At 39.4% G+C, this 18,221-nt stretch overlaps 1 protein-coding gene across 7 annotated transcripts in view; it reads left to right on the top strand.

Annotated features, from left to right (window-relative positions):
• The first annotated feature begins 13,981 nt into the window (after window positions 1-13,981).
• AKAP9 (A-kinase anchoring protein 9) overlaps window positions 13,982-18,221 on the top strand; it is a 221,984-nt gene continuing 217,744 nt past the window's right edge. For all 7 annotated transcript variants that reach the window (XM_067562218.1, XM_067562216.1, XM_067562217.1 and 4 more), the window contains exon 1: window positions 13,982-14,307. In XM_067562218.1, the coding sequence (XP_067418319.1) occupies window positions 14,260-14,307 (48 nt within the window). In that variant the 5' untranslated portion in view covers window positions 13,982-14,259. The remainder of the gene's footprint in view (window positions 14,308-18,221) is intronic.

The raw sequence follows: 18,221 nt of genomic DNA, 5'->3' as shown, positions 1-18,221 counted from the left end.
TGGACAAAATACATTCTTATTTGGGCCATTAGCAGGGTTCAAACCCTGGCTTTAAAAGTCTGAAAGAGTAAGCAGCTATTGCTTGAGCTAAACTCCAATACCTAGAAACTGTAGTGGATTCCTAATCTTCCTGTACCAGCTATTAGCAGAAGGCTAAAAAATTCACAATTCCTTAGCACGGGTTAAAAAAACAAGCATCCGTCTTGTTAAAGTGAGTTCCCAAACCTCAATGCTTTTAGTTAAAATAGCAGCAGTCCTTATCCATTTTATCCCTATTGGGACTCAGGTCAACCAGTCCCAAGAACTCAATGGGACATACAAGTTAACTATTCTTATTGCAGACTGCTTCTTTTTCTGTCTGTTCCATTTCATAATCTGTTCATGACTTGCAATAATGAAATAAGTGCAACAGTAACACTTGATAAAAGGGAAATTCCATGAATAACTAATCTAACAGTCTCAGACTCACCAGGGCATATTGGAGCCTTCTTCAACAGATCAGGATACAGATGAAAACCAACATCAAGAAAAAATGGTCAAGAAGGATGAAAACTATTTTAAGTAGAATATTTTCTCACTAGCACAGGTGGGTAACTCCTGTTCTCACCCCAGGAGTAATACATATACCTGAAGAGCAGAATAAACACCCTAAAAATGGCTGTTTTTTTATTTTTGACACTAAGCAAATCCTTTACTTAAAACTGAACTACCAATTATTGATAGGATGCTGCACACAGATAACCCCACCACTTTACTCAGATCCGAAGACCATTTTGACTTCCCTTTAGTATTCCTGACTCTTCCAGTTGGACAAAGCAAATCTCTTTCCTGTCAAATTAAGCTCCAAAACCTTGCTGCTTTCATAGTAGTAATTTTCAAGCTTTTAATTGGCACATACTAGCTAATCCCTTTTAATTAAATAATTTCACTGCATCTTGCTTCCTTAAATTTCTTGTTTCACTTTGCAGTTTGCATTCTACTAGCAGTGACATGAAAAAGTTCTACAGCCAAGAAGTATGTGATTTGTGTTTTTCATCCATTCATTCCTGATAGTAAAATGAATCTTTCCCGAGTAATCAGTCTAATAAGACTGTAAAACGTATAACTCACCATCACGTTGCGATCTAAAGTTTTCTTTCTCATCGATTCATAGGTTAAAGTTGAAAGCTAACAAGAAGAAAACAATCAAAGCGAATAAAGAAGAAAGCTGACATTAAAAAGGATTTGGTTTTAGTTTTAGTGCTGACACCTACCTACCAGATCCCTGTTTTAATTCATTTTATTGAAAGTAAACGGCTGCACCAGAAGATGGCAGTATAAGATAACATAACCATGCAATTTGTGCTGCAATATTTTGTGCTGTATTTAAGACGGGGGTGGGAGAAGGGGATATAATCATCCATGAAGGATTCATTATCAATACAACCATGTACAACTTAAGAGCTGTGTCTTGAGGATAATTGTTTTAAGGAACTCTTTAACTCTTCCTTCTTTAAAAAAATTTTTTGGATATTAAGACGTTACAGATATATGTAAACTGTATTGATTATTTCATTAATTATAGTTTTAGCAGAAAGTGGAAGATCGCTTGTTTATAAAGCATGTTCAAACTTGATCCCAGTATGGGCTTTCTGTCATATAATTATTAGGACCTCATGAAACCCAAAGATCTGAATGGCAGTGTCCTGATTGGTCAGCTAGTATACACAACAAAAAATAAATATTCCTCATGAACCATAGACTTAAAATCAGAGGCAGTGTAAGCAGATGCAGCTCACAACTCTGTTGCTTTCAGAAGGGTTCCATCCATTTACCCAGGTCTGACTTTGGGCCACAATGTTTTTGTGGAAAATGTAGGAAAGAAGAGTGGGCTAAAAACAACCTTCACAAAGATGACAGGTATCTGAAGCCTCCCCAGGAGGGTCTTAAGAATGAATGTGGAATAGGGAGCAGAGACACTTCAATTGGCCTTCAATAGTCGGACTAAGTGGATGGGATTCCAACATATCTGTTACATTATTAAGGTTGCCACTTGTCTAGGTTTTCCCAGGATTGTCCTTTTTCAAGGTCACTGTCCCAGGAAATCTGCAAGGGTGCTCAGTACGTGCTGCCAGCTGTCCAGTTTTATGGGCTTGGGATCATCCCAGATGGCAACCCTATGCACTGTTGTCATTACCACAGTCTCATCAGGTACCAAATGTTTTTTTTTTTTTTTAAACAAATCAACAAAGAGAAGGGTTTTAATTATTTTTAATTTAATCTTATCATAAAGATAGGCTTAATGTGACAATTCTTATCAGACCAGTAAGGACTAGTAATGCATTAGGGCAAATCCTGTCCCCAGTATCCAGCCAGATAATTAACCTGGGTAATGACCGTTTACATATGGGCAGGTGTCTGTAGCTGCTGTTTCAGCCTCAGGACTGCAGTAGCTTCAGTGGTCATATGGGGACAATGACTGATGAATACGCACTCTCCTTGGCCTTGATCCACACACCTCTTGTCCTGTCCATCCTCATATAGCTACTGGGCACTGGCAGCAGAAGGAGCCCCTATGAAGCGCCAGAAGGCAGAGGATGTGCACCCCCTTCACAGGCTCTGCACACTTGTGCACACACACACACACACACCACCCTGCAACTGACCCATTCTGGTTCTACTGCAGCTGGAACCATATGTACCTGAGGAAGTGTGGCATGATTTGCTCTTAAGTACCAACGCTAAGCCTCAAACACTTAACCATACCTACCAGTTCTAATGGGACTAATAGAGGATGGCATGTCAAGACATAGTTTTTTAGCAGAAAGTGGATATAAAGATAGAAAGGTAATAATTTAATACTAGAAAAGGCACAGCCCCCCAGCATGATGTATTGCTTTAGGACTAATTCTCATAAGGAAAGTAATTCAATTCTTTGACATATTTTGAGACATTCTAACACATGACTGTCTCCTCCATTTTAGCAAACATGGAATTTACTAAAAGAGTCACAATTCTAGGACCCCCAGCTTTTCTGGAATTCACTGCCATGGTATCAGTTCTTGGCCACACAATTTCTCTTCTCATATTCTGCTGTGGACACTTTAATCTACCATGAGGCATAGTCTGCATACATTTTAAGGAAGGCAAAGGGCAGTGGCAGGTGCTTATTCTGGTAAACTGGTACATTCCCACAAAACTGTTGGGAAACGTGGACATTGTGATAAAGGTTTCACACTGTAACTGAGGTTTTATATTCCATTTTAAATTAAAAATGATCATCCAGATAAAATACAAAAGGAGGTATACAATATTGCCTTTACAGCAATCTTATACCTAGAAAGTGAGAGCCTGAGACATGAGGCCTAGTATAACAGGCCAGTATAACAGGTAAAAAGGGAGCCCCACTCCTTTTTTGCCATGTTAGATTGTGATTTCTACAGGGGGTAGCTCCTTTACTTACCAAATCAGCGGTTGTGGTTACTAGTGTTGTCAGTTGTTGGCTGTGTGTGTGTTCTCTCAGTGTGTATGCTATCCCAGCTCTGTGCAGATAACTGAGACACCAAACCATGATTGGATTATCCAGTAAGACCGCAATTCCCTTTCAGCAACAAAGGCACCAGGCCAGGTTTATTGTCATGAGCACAGTAAAAAGCACCCCATACGTGCTACAAGTACACTTAATACATGTATGCCCCCGACAATGGACCAGCTCAGTAAACAGTGGGACTTCCCGTTCCTCACTTGGCCAGACAAAGACATTCTCTTTGAGACCCTCCTTTATACACTGATATAAACAAGTTGCGTGTTGTACCTCTGACGTGGTAAGATACCACCTTTCATCTTGCACCAGATGGTCTGACCAAAACATCTCTCTCCATCATATTGTCACTCAGGCCTCATGTCTCAGGCTCTCACTTTCTACTACATTCCCCCACTTTTTGTCTTTTTATGGGGAGGATGTTTACCCATTGTTTCGGAAAAGCATAATGCATGCACTGAAGATGACCCAGTGGGCTAAACACTGTTGTATGGCCATTTTTTATTACCATTCACACACTCATGCCCCATCTCTCCCTTAGTCTGCACATTCCCTTGTATGACTGATGGACAGATTTTATTTTTCAATTATTTTTTAGTCCCTTATGGTGGGCCTGGGAATGTTAGGGTCAGGACTTTGATTGTGGAATGTAGTTTTATGATTGAGCCTTAGGGCCACTCTCAAATAATTAATGTACATGGATAATATGGATTTGGTGTGTAGATATATATGTGTGTGTAGTATGTATGTGTACATATAACACCACCTTATTTTTTTTTTTCAATTTGGTGTTATAGTTTGGCCCTTTCACTTCGATACCACAGATAGCAACACTTCTATTGAGACAATTATAGTTACCACCTGTATTAGTAGGAGGCTGAGTGTTTTTGAAGTACTGAGATTGGCATTATTATTACAGTGTGTCCTACAGTGCTATGTATAAAGGAAGTGAAACACAATTTTGGAGTAATGACATTACAAATGAGGCCTTTATATACACATTTTTTGTGATTAGTTACACTGTACTGTTCATCCATGTTACCCTCTGGTAAGGTTACCCTTACTGCTGGTTGTTACCCTCTGGTAAGCTTTTCTGGGCAGGAAAAAGGAACAGCTAGCTTCTTTGTTCCATTGGTTGTGTTGCTTTGTAAGACACCAGTAGTTGATGTAGATCCAGTTGTTTCTTATAGATACTGTCTTCCAGATAGCCTACTGAATGAACAGTAATCACTTTATTAAATTGCTGTGTTAGAATTTAATATCGGTACCCAGACAATGAACAAGATTGTTTTGAGTAAAATGTGCCTTAGTTAGGATGCAGTGTCACTGACCCCAAATTGTGACTAATACTAACAGGGGGTTTGTTTACACAATTTATAGTTAGTATGTAACTTAATAGGGTTTTTTTATCCATTTTGTTTTTTCCTTTCCTTTATGTTGTTTGCCACCATTGGTTAGTTAAATTTTACCCGTGTGTTCATGAAACAGTTTAACAATGCTATGAAGATTGTAAATGGTATACAGCAATAATACAGCAATGCAGCAAAATAATACAGTAATAATATAGTTGCCTTTTGACAGTAGCCAAATTTAAAATAAATGACTGGTTAACCTGGTCTAGCTAGTGGTTTTCTAGCTGACTGACAACCTAATTGTCCATACATGGTATACTGAGGTGTATACCAGATTAGTCCGTTATTTATAAAGTACTTCATTTTTTTTCCTTGATGCCTGGGGTCTTCTTTACTGTGTACTGATATCTTCTGGTGGCTTTGGTCTGTGGGATGCAGCCTTAAGCAGCTTAAGTTAGTTAACATAATAAAATTTTTGCACATTTGTTTCACATTTCTTTTGTTTTCAATAACCAAAACTTAATACACAGATTAAGCTAGTTTGTTTACAATGTAATAGGAACACAGACAACACACATACATACAGGACAAATTCACAATTAAAAACAAATGGCCTCAGACTTATAACTATACAAGATAAGGTATTAAGAGCTACAATTATTAAGGCAATGCATTTTACTAAATAGACAGGTAAACAAGGAGTTAAACATTTAAATAAGTAAATTATTACATTTTTATTTTAAAAAATTAAGAATTGATAGAAAATTAATATCAAATTATTTGTTATATTTAGTAATTTAAGGCATTTACTTTATTTTAAAACTTTGCTATTTGGAATAAGGAATGCCCATGTTTCAAATATTAGTCAGTGGTTATGATTAAAAGCAATACAACATGCAAATTGTTTGTATCAGTGTTTAAAGGAGGGTCTCAAAGGGAGTGTCTTTGTCTGGCTGAGTCAGAAATGGAAAGTCCCGCCGTTTACTGAGCTGGTCCGTTGTCAGGGCCATACATGTATTAAGTGTACTTGTAGCAAGTATGGAGCACTTTTTACAAGCTCATTTGACAATAAGCCTGGCCTGGTGTCTTCGTTGCTGAAAGAGATCTGTGGTCTTACTGGATAATCCGATCGTGGTTTGATGTCTCGGTTATCTGCACAGAGCTGGGACAGCATACTCATTGGGAGAACACACACGCAGCCAACAATTGACAACAAATACAATAAACATAAAAGAACCTTATTCTGAATATTTAAATGAAGCTGGGACAATTATATACACTTCAGACATATAATACAATGTCAGTGTACTGTAATATTTTTATATATACCAGCTGATCTGTGATACAAATGGAACTTTTGTACATAACTGAATTAGGAAATGTCAATCAGGTGTTCCAGGGTCACTTAATTAATTATCTGCATTAGTTGCAAGCTTACTTAAATTACCTCCCTGATATATTATGCTTCAGAATAAATTATTCATTGTACGAAACTTGCTACACTGCAGGGGATCTTGATCTCCTTTTTAGCTACAGTATTCGTATCAAAGAAGTGACCAGCTCAGCAAACCTACAATATTTGACTCTTTAATTAAAAGATGAGGAATAATAATCAAATATGTCCAAAAAAAGATATGTAGAGTTTACAATCAGTCAAACTATAAGCTGTACAATTCCAGGATCCAGAAACCAACAACACTCTTCTTCAAGGGGTATGTATTTCTGCACTATTACAGGAGGTCTGTGCTTCATTCCATTTGTCTGAGCTAGTGATTAATATCTCTACAACAGGAGATAAATATGTTGGGTGTTCATAATGTAGGTAAAGCACTTCTGTATGTGTTTGCGTATGCATATTTGAGGAATGTGAGTGAGCATGCTTGGATGCGTGTATGTATGATTATGTGAATGCATGTATGTGTAGCATGTGAGTGTGCAGGTGCAGCTATCTTCGTATAGCTCTGCATGCGGTGTGTTCTGATGGATTTTGGAACACTTTATTGCTCAGCAAAATGTATTTAGATTTACAAAATATTTAATCTTTAATCATGAATAAAAGTAGACATAAAATGGAAGGACCTATACACTGTTTTCATTATGTATAGGTCACATCAACTTGGCTAATTTACAAGGCCTACAGTCAACATACAAAAATCCACACTTTTTTTTAGCTGACCTTCCAAACATTGTGTTTCTTTCCTCAGCACCCATATTGCTTCATAAGGAGAGATTCTTTTTTAATTAATTTTTTAAAAATTAAAAAAAATAAGTGTTTTGTTTTTATCCAATGATTATGTCCACATCAGACCTTGTGCAACCTCTATAATAATTACTAAAGTCCAGATCCTCAAAAATATTTAGGCTCCTAACTTCCATTGATTTCAAAGTAGGAGCCTAAATACCTTTGTGGGTCTGGGCCTAACCACACTTTGTATCATTTTCCTTTCAACATGATTATTAAGAAAAAAGTTCTGCTTTCTCTTGTTTCTTTAAATCCCCAAACACTGCCCCATGTCCCATTCACTCAGCTCCCCTACCGCCACCTTTACCACCAACCATCCACCATCTATTCTGCAACGGCATTTTGTTACTGCTTGCCTATGAAGGGGATCCCAGAATGCTGTGCAGTGACATCTCATAACAGAAACTGTATTTCAGTAAAGACTGGGGGTGGGGAAATAGGTGTCCAAAGATGTTTACAATGTTACCTAAAACAGTTTCCTGCTGCAACCATGGCAACAGAGTAGCCCACAAGGTTCTGAGATAGTCCAGCAAAGCAAAGCTCAGCTCTGCTGCAAAGCAGATGGTTAGGGACACATAGGGATGCTGGAGCAGAACTGTTGTAGCAGACTGTGGCAAGGGCTGAGGTGAGGTATTCATCAAGTTAACCTTCATTCTTTGTACCTCTTCTTATCAAAGTGGAGACAAATAATTACTTTCTTACAGGCATTATGACAGCTAAACATTTGTGGCCCTATCCTGCTGTCACTGAAATTAACTATAAAATTCTCACTGGATAAAAGTGAAGCAGAAACAGGCCCTGCTCAAATAATGCCCTGGGCATAGTCACTTCTCAAATGTAGGCATCTCTTTTTTTTCATATCACGTCACACATTTCATTCACAGTTCTATTCACTATCTGTTCTCCTGTCAGGTAGGCTTTGTACAGTAGATCCCAGGGCCATAGCAGAAGGGTTGGACTGCAAGTATCAGTGGTAGTCTCTCCTCCATATAATTCTGACTGAATACAGCCATTTGCCAGTGAAATCTTAAACTCTCTTAAAGAACCCAAAATGACAGGATCATTATATTCTGTGGCAGGAAAAAGTTCTGATCCCTACTTTGCAGAGACAAGGCTTATTCTTATAAGGCAGTGGGGTCTGAGACTGTAATGAGGTTCATCTATCTTTCCACTTCAATATGAATTTTACTGTTTGATATAACCCAGTTACAGTTGGATAGCATCATTACTATTGAGTGGCACTGCATCGTATCACCCTATCTATTTATCTGCATACTTTATATCCCCAGTCACAGCAGTATCTGAGCTCCTTTAGGCTTAAGTGATGTATCCATCTGCTTAGGCCTCTAAAGTTCCAGAACTTCTGCCCCCCATTCACACATCTGCTCTGCCAGCATGAGCACCATCCCCCAGTTCTGATTAGCCATCTGACTCTGACTTTACTAGAAGCTGAATTTCCTAAATACCCTCTCCAAGTCCTTAGAACTGAAGCACCACTTTCCAGCTATCTTCTAGATTTTCTCTCCCTTAAGGCAGCATTATCAGAAGAATCAGGCAAAGCCTCACAGACAAGTGAATGGGAAAATAAGGGAGGCAAAAAAGCAGCAGGAGGCAGCTCAGAGGGAAGGTTTCATTGTTTAAATTGGAAGGACTTTAACATAAGTGAAAAAGAACCTTAATAGGACCTGCATGGTTGCTTTGCGTAGAGGCTCTCAACACCTAGAGCCACCCTTGATAGTCAAAGTTAGTTCAGTGCAATTGTTGTAAACATTTATTTCCAAATGTAAACAATTATGTTGTATGCAGAGTTGAGACCAAAACAAAACTCCATTCCCTCATATTTTAAGGAATTACAGATCCCGATCTTAATGTTGTGACTTAGGCCCATTTATAATTGTATTTATGCTAATATTTAAAATAATAAATTACACTTGGTTGTTTATGGTATGTGAGTTCTCTGGATATTAGAAAATGAACCAAAGTGTTTAAATATTTATGGCTTTTGGACTGATCCTTAATCAAGTAGCATCTTAGGTGAGCCAGTATTGGTTACCCTCGCAAAATAAATTATTGGAGATAAATATCACTTATAGCTCAAAACTTCAGTGCCAGGCAAATTAGTTGAGACTATAGTAAAGAACAGAATTATCAGAGACAGAGATGAACATGCTTTATTGGGGAAGAGTCAACATGTTTTTTATAAAGGGAAATAACGCCTCACCAATCTACTAGAATTCTTTAGGGAATCAACAAGTATATGGAGAAGGGTGATCCAGTAAATATAGTGTAGTTAGATTTTCAGAAAGCCTTTCACAAGATCGCTCACCAAAGGCTCTTAAGCAAAGTAAGCTGTTATTGGACAAGAGGGAAGATCCTCTCCTGGATCAATAACTGGTTAAAAGATAAGAAACAAAGGGTAGGAATAAACTGTCAGTTTTCAGAATGGAGAGAGGTACATAGTGATGTCCCCCAGGGGTTTGTACTGGGATCAGTACTCTTCAACATATTCATAAATGATCTGTAAAAAGGGGTAAACAGTGTGGTGGCAAAATTTGCAAATGATACAAAACTACTTAAAATAGTTAAGTGCAAAGCAGACTGCAAAGAGTTACAAAGGGATCTTACAAAACTGGGTGACTGAGCAACACAATGGCAAATGAAATTCAATGTTGATAAATGCAAAGTAATGCACATTGGAAACTATAATCCCAGCTATACATATAAAATGATAGGGTCTAAATTAGCTGTTACCACTCAAAAAAGAGATCTTGGCATCACTGTGGATAGTTCTCTGAAAACATCCACTCATTGTGCAGCGGCAGTCAAAAAAGCTAACAGATTGTTGTGAATCATTAGGAAAGGGATAAGACAGAAAATATCATATTGCCTCTTTGTAAATCCATGGTACGCCCACATCTTGAATACTGCATGCAGATCTGGTTACCTCATCTCAAAAAAGATAATTAGGAATTGGAAAAGGTACAGAAAAGGGCCCACTAAAATAATTAGGGGTATGGAAAAGCTTCCATCTGAGGAGAGATTAATAAAACTGGGACTTTCCAGCTTGGAAAAGAGATGACTAAGGCGGGATACGATAGAGGACTATAAAATCATGACTGATGTAGAGAAAGTAAATAAGGAAGTGTTATTCACACCTTCTCATAACACAAGAATTAGGGGTCACCAAATGAAATTTATAGGCAGCAAGTTTTAAAACAAACAAAATGAAGTATTTCTTTACACAATGCACAGTCAACCTGTGGAACTCTTTGCCAGAGGATGTTGTGAAGGCCAAGACTATAACAGGGTTAAAAAAAGAACTAGATAAGTTCATGGAGGATAGGTCCATCAGTGGCTATTAGTCAGGTTGGGGAGGGATGCAAAACCATGCAGTATCCCTAGCCTCTGTTTGCCAGAAGCTGGGACTAGGCAACCATAAGAAAACAGGATACTGGGCTAGATGGACCATTGGCCTGACCTATGGCCATTCTTATGTCTTGACTAGAAAATTAAAGTGAAAACAAACACACGAACTCCAAAAGAAAAAATGTATCTGGTTGATTCAAACCCTTATTCTTGAGGGTTCAAAACCCCTATTGTCTTCTTGGGGTATCTGGACCCTGATTGTCACAGTAGGAACTCCTGAGTTCTAATCCCACTTCTTCTACTGACTCAGAATTTTTGTCTGTACTAAACAATTCCTAAAAAAATATCCAACTCTTGCTATAGCTTCTCCAGAAGTGGTAATGGAGGAGCACTAATGTAGACTGTCCTCCAATACTTTTACCACTATTTTGTTTACCTCTGCTCAGAACAAGTCTGGATGACATGGTGATAAAGATACTGGGCCCAGATCCACAAAGGGATTTAGGTGCTACTGCTATCCACAAAACCCCTGTTCAGTTGTTGTCTAAAGTCATTTAGTGCCTACATTTTCCACTGTAAAAGTTCCCTAGGCACCTATATGTCTGTCTCTGGGCATGAGCATTGCTGCTCAGGCAGGGTTCTGAACTATCTCATGCCCAGCACAAATCTCAAACCAAATGAAGATAAGCAGGACAACACCTATCTTATCTACTCAGCCCAAGCCCATAGGACTGGTCAGAGCACACCTAACATCACAGCATCCCTTATACCTTTACCCCGTGGTTACTCCCCAGAATGTTTGAGACCCGTGGTTCAATTCCCCCCCCCCCCCCACCTGAGGAAGAGAAAGGATTTGAACAGGTGTTTCCCAGCTCTCAGGTGGAAGCCCTAACTACTTAGGACACACCCCTCTCCTCAACATCTGCAGTTGGCTAGTTTAGGCCAGTCCCCTCCTAGTATGTTAGCTTTTGCAGATGCAATTCTCAGGCAGTATTAATGTATGGGGAGCCTAGGAACCTAACCCAAGATTTGTGGCTTCCATTAGGCAATCATAGGGTATGTTTACATGACAATAAAAAACCTGTAGCTGACCCATGTCAGCTACAAGACTGCAGTGTTGATGTCCAGGTTTGGGCTGGAGCCTGAGCTCTGTAACCCCCAGGGGGGTGGTCCCAGAGCCGGGGTCTGAATGTCTACACTGCAATTTTCTAGCCCAAGCACTGCAAGCCTGAGTCAGCTGACCCAGACTAGCCATGGGTGTTTTATTGCAGTATAGACATACCCAAAGTGCTTAAAAGTTAAGCAATGTAACGCTTAAGTCCCTTTGTGGATTCAGGCCCTAATGGGCAATCTACACTAGGGAACCCATCATTGCTGGAGCCAGTGGAGCTGCTCTAGTGCTAGACTACTAATGGAAATGTTTTTAAAAATCACCAGTGCAGACAAGATGTCATTGACTTCCATAGGAACTGGATTGGGGTCAAAGAGAATATATCATTCATAGTACTCATCCTTATTGCAGCTATCTGAGGTGATTGTTTACAGGTTAGTTAAAACATGCAGAACTGAAATATAACATTTAAAAAAACACATACATATCTTGGGTAGAAAAGATGATAGTTATTTAAAAGGGATCAGCAGGATTGAAAATGAAATGCCTTGAAAGAGATTTTAGATATTATCTTTAATCAACATAAGAGTTTCATGTACGCTGTATTTTTTAAATGGTTCCCTTAGTCAGTACAAACTATTTCATTGATATGCACATCAGCACTCTCTGCATCCTCTCTTTGTACTCTTAAGCAATAGAATCTCATCAGATGATACTGTATATGATGAATTTCCTGAAGTGGTAATTGATAGTCAAAGAGGCAGAGACAATATACAGCTATTTATTTTGAAGTTGTAGTTATGCAAATCAGTTGCATTATTTGACATTATTGGATGTCTTATTTGAGATCTACTGAAGCTAAGAACATTCTTGTAAAGAATATAAAAATCAGAGTCTGGGAATATGATGCAGTTAAAAATCCTATCTAAGACATTGTCTAGGAAAATAGTTTGACACGTGTGTGTGAATGTGTGTATGAGAGACAGAGATCTTACCCATGTTTTCTTTTAAAAGAAAAATATGTATATTTTAAGAATAAGATTTGTTTGGTACATGTGATTTTCAATTCTAAAATAAATTACAGAATGGCTTCTCCATCAAAATTATTCCTTACAACACTGAAATATGATTCTTCATGTGTTTGTTAAATTAAAATACAGAAAATAATATTCTTCCTTATGTAGTAACATATCAGCAATTTTAACATTAAAATATTTTTAAATATCCTGTTTGCAATGTATCCTACCACCAACTGAAGGTATTGAACATTCTTTTAAAATTATATATTTTATTTCAAATTAAAAAATGTAAATAAGCTTTAATGAAAACATATGTACACATACAAACTGATAGGGAATATGTGTGTTTATATAGAACTGTTACATGTTAATCTAACAAGGCTTGCATTATGTTTAAAAATGCATATTTTAAGACACACAAATGCATACTTTTGTAAGAAATGTTTGTTAATAAATGTCTAACCCATTTTCCCAAACCAACAAAAGTAAAATTGAGAGACTGCACAAAAGAAAGGAAAAGCATGCCATGTGCATATTCAGAGCCCCAATGTAATACAAATGTATTATTAGCTAATCACAGCATACCGCTTAATATTGACTGACCAGGTATGTTCCCCTAACATTTCACTACTATATGCCCATTAAAAATCGTGATCTTTAGCCAAACAAAAGCTATTAAAACTTCCAATGCATGAAATATACGTTAGGAAATGCAAACATGGGGCCTAATTTTACAAAGTACTGGGCATCACCCTCCCACGGTACATAATGCACATACACCTTGCAGGCCTGATTTTTATGATTTCCAGACAAAGATGCATAAAACACGCAGACCGTTTGCAATTTACTGTGCTCTGAACATTGGATCAACTTTAGAAACAGGCAATAAGGCAAGGAAACATTCCTCTTTTTAAAGAAAACATTTAGAAAAAACAGTGTTGCAGAAATGAATATTGCAGCAGCATTCCGTTTGCAAGCGCTTAGTCTTAACAGCAAAAATTACTTATTACTTCAGATTTTTAAAATGACAGCTATAGACACGCATCCAGGGCAATTCTATTGGGGGAGAGACGGCCAGTTTGTCACAGAGAGTGCGTGGCTTTAAATTCCTCTCCCCGCCGAGTGACTGGGGAGGGGCAGGTGTCTGTCAGGGGAGTGGGATGCATCGCCGCCGGGGAACAGGGGGTGGGCAAAGGTCTCAGGATTGGGGGAGGATCCCTCCCATCAGTGACTGGGGAGGGAGCGGATCTGAGCCCCCCGCATAGTGTGCGCGTGTGGGGAGCAGGCAGGGGTTTCGGGGGAGGATTCCCCAGCCGGTCCCTGACTGGAGAAGGGGGCACAAAAGGGGGGGCGGGAGGTCCCCCTAGGAAGAAGGGAGCAGGGGCGTCACGCCCTCTCCTTCCTTGGCCGCGGGTCCCGCTGAGCGGCGGCTTGGGACTGGGAGGCGGGGCGCCCGGCCACACCTGCCCGCCCGGAGCCGCGGGGCCCGGCGGGGAGGCGGCGCGGACGTCATTTTCCCCGGCCGCGCGTGTTTACGTGGAGCGGAAGATGGCGGCGCCGGTGGTGGATCCGCCACGGAGGCTGCCGCCGTGGTAGCGGGGCCGGTGCGGTAACGCTCTGCTCTGCTCTCCTCTCTGCGCGCAGGGGCCATGGAGGACGAGGAGAGGCAGAAGAAACTGGAGGCTGGGAAAGCCAAGGTAGGAGGGGAGGCGATGGCGGCTGGGGGAGGGGAGCGCGGAGGAGGGAGATGGGGAGGGGCAAAGACGAGGGAAGCTGTAGGGGAGGCCGGGGGGATGGGGGAAGCTGTGGAGAGGGGAAGCCGAGGGGGGATGGGGGAAGCTGTGGAGAGGGGAAGCCAAGCCTCTGAGTCGCCTGGGATGAGCACAGCCCAAGGCGTAGGAATAACTCTGCTTGTCACCCGCTTTACTCCCCCTGTATCCAGTGCCTTGTGTCCCTGATAATGCAGGCAGCCACATGGGGGTATTTGCAGGAGCTGGCGCAGTCTCCTTTACAGCAGTGGACTCCAGAGCAGGCTTTCTTCCTTTCTATCTGTTTGATTGGCTTGCGACAACTGTCGGGGGATGGCGCCTGTCTTGCAAGTGCCACAGGTGCCAGTAGTTACACATTAAAGGTTAATGGTGTTTCAGTGAGTGAAGCGCCTTATGTGTGCTGATGTCTTTTGTGAGTATGTATAGCTTTAATGGTTTGGGTAAAAGACGTTCAAGTTACTTCAGTTTAACAAAAGGAGAGTGGGGAAGGAGGAAAATGCAGTTTGCAACGTACTGTTTACCCAATGCACAAGTTGCTATTTACTTTTAAAAAATTCACTGTATAAAAATCATGCAGATATCCTCCAAAATGAAAAATAGTTATCTTGTCCTCAATGGACTAATAATATTATAAAGTAACCTCACAATACAATGTTTTATTTCCCAAACTATTCCCATAATCAGCTGTTCATTGATAACTTAAATGTATTTTAAAAATTACCTTTAGAATAGATCTGTAAAATAGTACATTAGATCAAAACTATAATGACCATATTCCTATAATAAGGGAAACTCACAGATGGTCAATGAGAGAAGACAGTTACCAACCCTTATAATAAAATTCTGGTAAAGCAAAATTTAGGTTTAGCTACCCATGGCAATTGGTCTCGACTTGTCCATCTAATTGGGCAATTTACCAGCAAATGCTAAAGTTCATACAACATAATTTGTCAGTTGTTCACACTGGAAAAGATAATTTAGCAAAACCACACTGTGTGTGCAGCCACAAACTAAATCTGTAACTACAAGATAGTGTCCATGTTTGTGTTGCTTGCATTCTCTTCACTGAAAGTGGAGTTGGAAGTTCAGTTGTGCAAAGCTGAATAGGCCTAAAATATATTGGCCAGAAAAGCTTTCAGCACCTCTATTTGGTTGTTGTGATTTGTATCTATATTTCTACTGAAGTAGCAACCAAAACCCTAGGCAGGAACAGTGTTCCATTATGCTAGGTATTGTACAAACATAGGAAAACATAGTCCCTGCTCTGAAGAATGTTTACAATCTAAAAAGAAATCAAAGAAGGGATAGGGCAAGGGATTAGGATGACAACAAATTGTGTGTGTGTGTGTGTGTGTGTTTTATCTATATAATTCATATATATATATATTTTGTGGAGTGTTGGCAGAAAAGGCCAATTGAGGTTGGGGAGAGGAAGGGGTTTTTTGGAGCAAGAGGGGTTTGGGTGAATGGACAAGTAACTGAAGTGGGGGGGGGGGGGGGAAGTAGAATGGGTAATGGAGGGTGAGAAGCATAATGGTCAGCAGAGTAAGGCTGGGCAATTGTGAGATTGAAGCGGTAACAAAGGGTGGTTTTAAGGGGATCTTCACCCATTTGCAAAACACCTAGAAGGGAAAAAAAAATCTAGACTTCCAGGATCAAATTGAATGGATGATATTGTTATGAGGCTCTGAAGCCCATTAGGTCCCCAAATCCAGGATTCTGTCAATTTTAATCCTGAAGATCTTTATCAAATGTGAATTATTTTTTCTATTTCTGAAATCCTGTACAACTAGATGGATTCCATTGCTCTATGCTATGGAAAATATCTTAGCAATATAATAGCATATTTTGGCAAATCTTAACATTGTGAAAATGATTAACCTAAATGTGTAACTGGAAAAGTATCCGTGAGTAGAACTAAACTATCAGAAAATGCCACATCTTGGAATAAATGCTTTCCCATAGGGAGTGAATGTAAATGTTATATCCACCTTTCTATTGCTGAGGTATCAAAACAGTTCTATGACTAAAACTTCTCATGTAATGCTGGTCTACAAACAAAGATGTTTTGGTATGGCATGGCAGTGTACACTGTAAATTGACCTATTAAACTGCTCTTTTTGAAACATTGGGTAAATTGTTTCTCAATTTAAAAATGTATAAAATCAGTAATTGTACTTAAGCCTCTCAGGTAATCATTTTAAACAATAGTGAGTAAAATCAAACTGGCAAGTTAAACTAGCTGTTAAACATGGCTAACTTGTACAAATCCATACTATACATACATCTATCTAAAAATTGTATATAAGAATCCCACTCCACAATATGGACATTCATAATTTTTTAGAACTTCGAATGTAGAAATGAGGTCTTTTGGGGGTGGGGAGTAACTAAGAACACTGTCAAATGTATCTTTTTTGTAGCTTCAGTTTTTTTCTTTAAAAATTGCTGTGCATAGAGTAGGAAAGAACATGCTCTTGTAATATATTTCAGTGAGCATTTCTTCTCTATTATTGATGCTGAACACTTTTGTAAGTACATTTTCAGAGACGTCAAAATACCTTTCTGCTTTAATCTTTTTGCTCTTTAAATTATCTTTACTCCCTTCAAGTGCCATGTACACCTATTGCAATAACTAAAATTTTAAAATAATCAATGCAAGTCTATTTTCATCATGTTTACATTTGTGTGTGTATATATCAATTACAATTTAAATGTTTCTGCTGGCTTGCAAGATTTTCTATATGTTTTTGGGAGAACAGTGGTAGACTCAGTTAAAAATTATGAATCAGTAGAAACTTTAAGTATAGCCACTATACCTATATTATATGGTTCTTTTAAAAGTGTCTGATGGTTGATGGCAATTTACTGTATCTGTAGACTGTACCATAAACTTCCCCTTCCCCTCCCTTTTCTCCTGAGAAGAATCACCATAAGTGCAGTGATCTATACCTTGATGTATACCATAAATTTAGAGACACGCATATTATGCACTTCAAATGCTAGGTTCTACAGGCTTTTGTTCTTGGTTGGTTCCCAGTAGACACTTGCATGCATCTAGTAGATAAAGAGAGATTTTTTTTATTAAAAAAGGTGTATAAAGACTCTATGCTCAAATCTAAGTGGTTAAAGTACAGAAGATTTCCAGGCTATTTCCCTAGGGGCAGTGATACGGGAAGTTACAAGGCTAATACCTCAGGGTCCTAGTTCTCATGGTTCTTCAAAGTTACTCTCTCTGGGAGGGAGATATTCTCACCGTTTGATTTCATAGGCTGCTCTTGGGTCTGACCCCCCCCTCCCCAGTTTGACAACCTCTGTCCTATTGTTTGCATTAGGGAAACCCCTCACTTTGCCTCTGTGCTGCCTTGTTGATTTTGTGAGCTGTAGCTTCTGCTTTTATAGGCAACAGACTACAGGGCCTTCTGGCATCTCTAGTTCTTCCCACACCATATTCTCTGCACTTCTGCAGCTGGCCCAGATCCCAGGAACACTGGACAAACTGCTCTTTTCCCCTGTGCCAGCTCTGCTAGTTACCATACTTACTCCTCAGTGGAAACCTGCACCTGCTGCCTCTTTCTGTTTTTCAAATCTGCTCTTTCCACAGCCCTAGCTAGGATTCTTCTCCTAGGTTCACCTTTCTGGGTTCTGTCTATGGCCTGCTTGCAAGCAGCTGCATGTTTAACCAGCTGCTCACATATGCTCCCTTCCTCTCCCCATCCCCTTATTCTTTATCCTAATGTCCCAAGGATTCCACTTCTTTTTCTTCTGAGTCTGAATCACACAATGTCCTTTATTGGCTAGGTGCCTATTAGTTCTTGCCCCTCCTATGATGAGTTGTTTCC

The sequence above is a fragment of the Emydura macquarii genome, unplaced genomic scaffold (genome assembly GCF_026122565.2).
Source record: "Emydura macquarii macquarii isolate MOO-44397 ecotype Brisbane River unplaced genomic scaffold, CSIRO-AGI_Emac_v2 contig_2422, whole genome shotgun sequence".
Classification (NCBI taxonomy): domain Eukaryota; kingdom Metazoa; phylum Chordata; order Testudines; family Chelidae; genus Emydura; species Emydura macquarii.
This window is presented reverse-complemented; position numbering and strand designations above follow the sequence as displayed.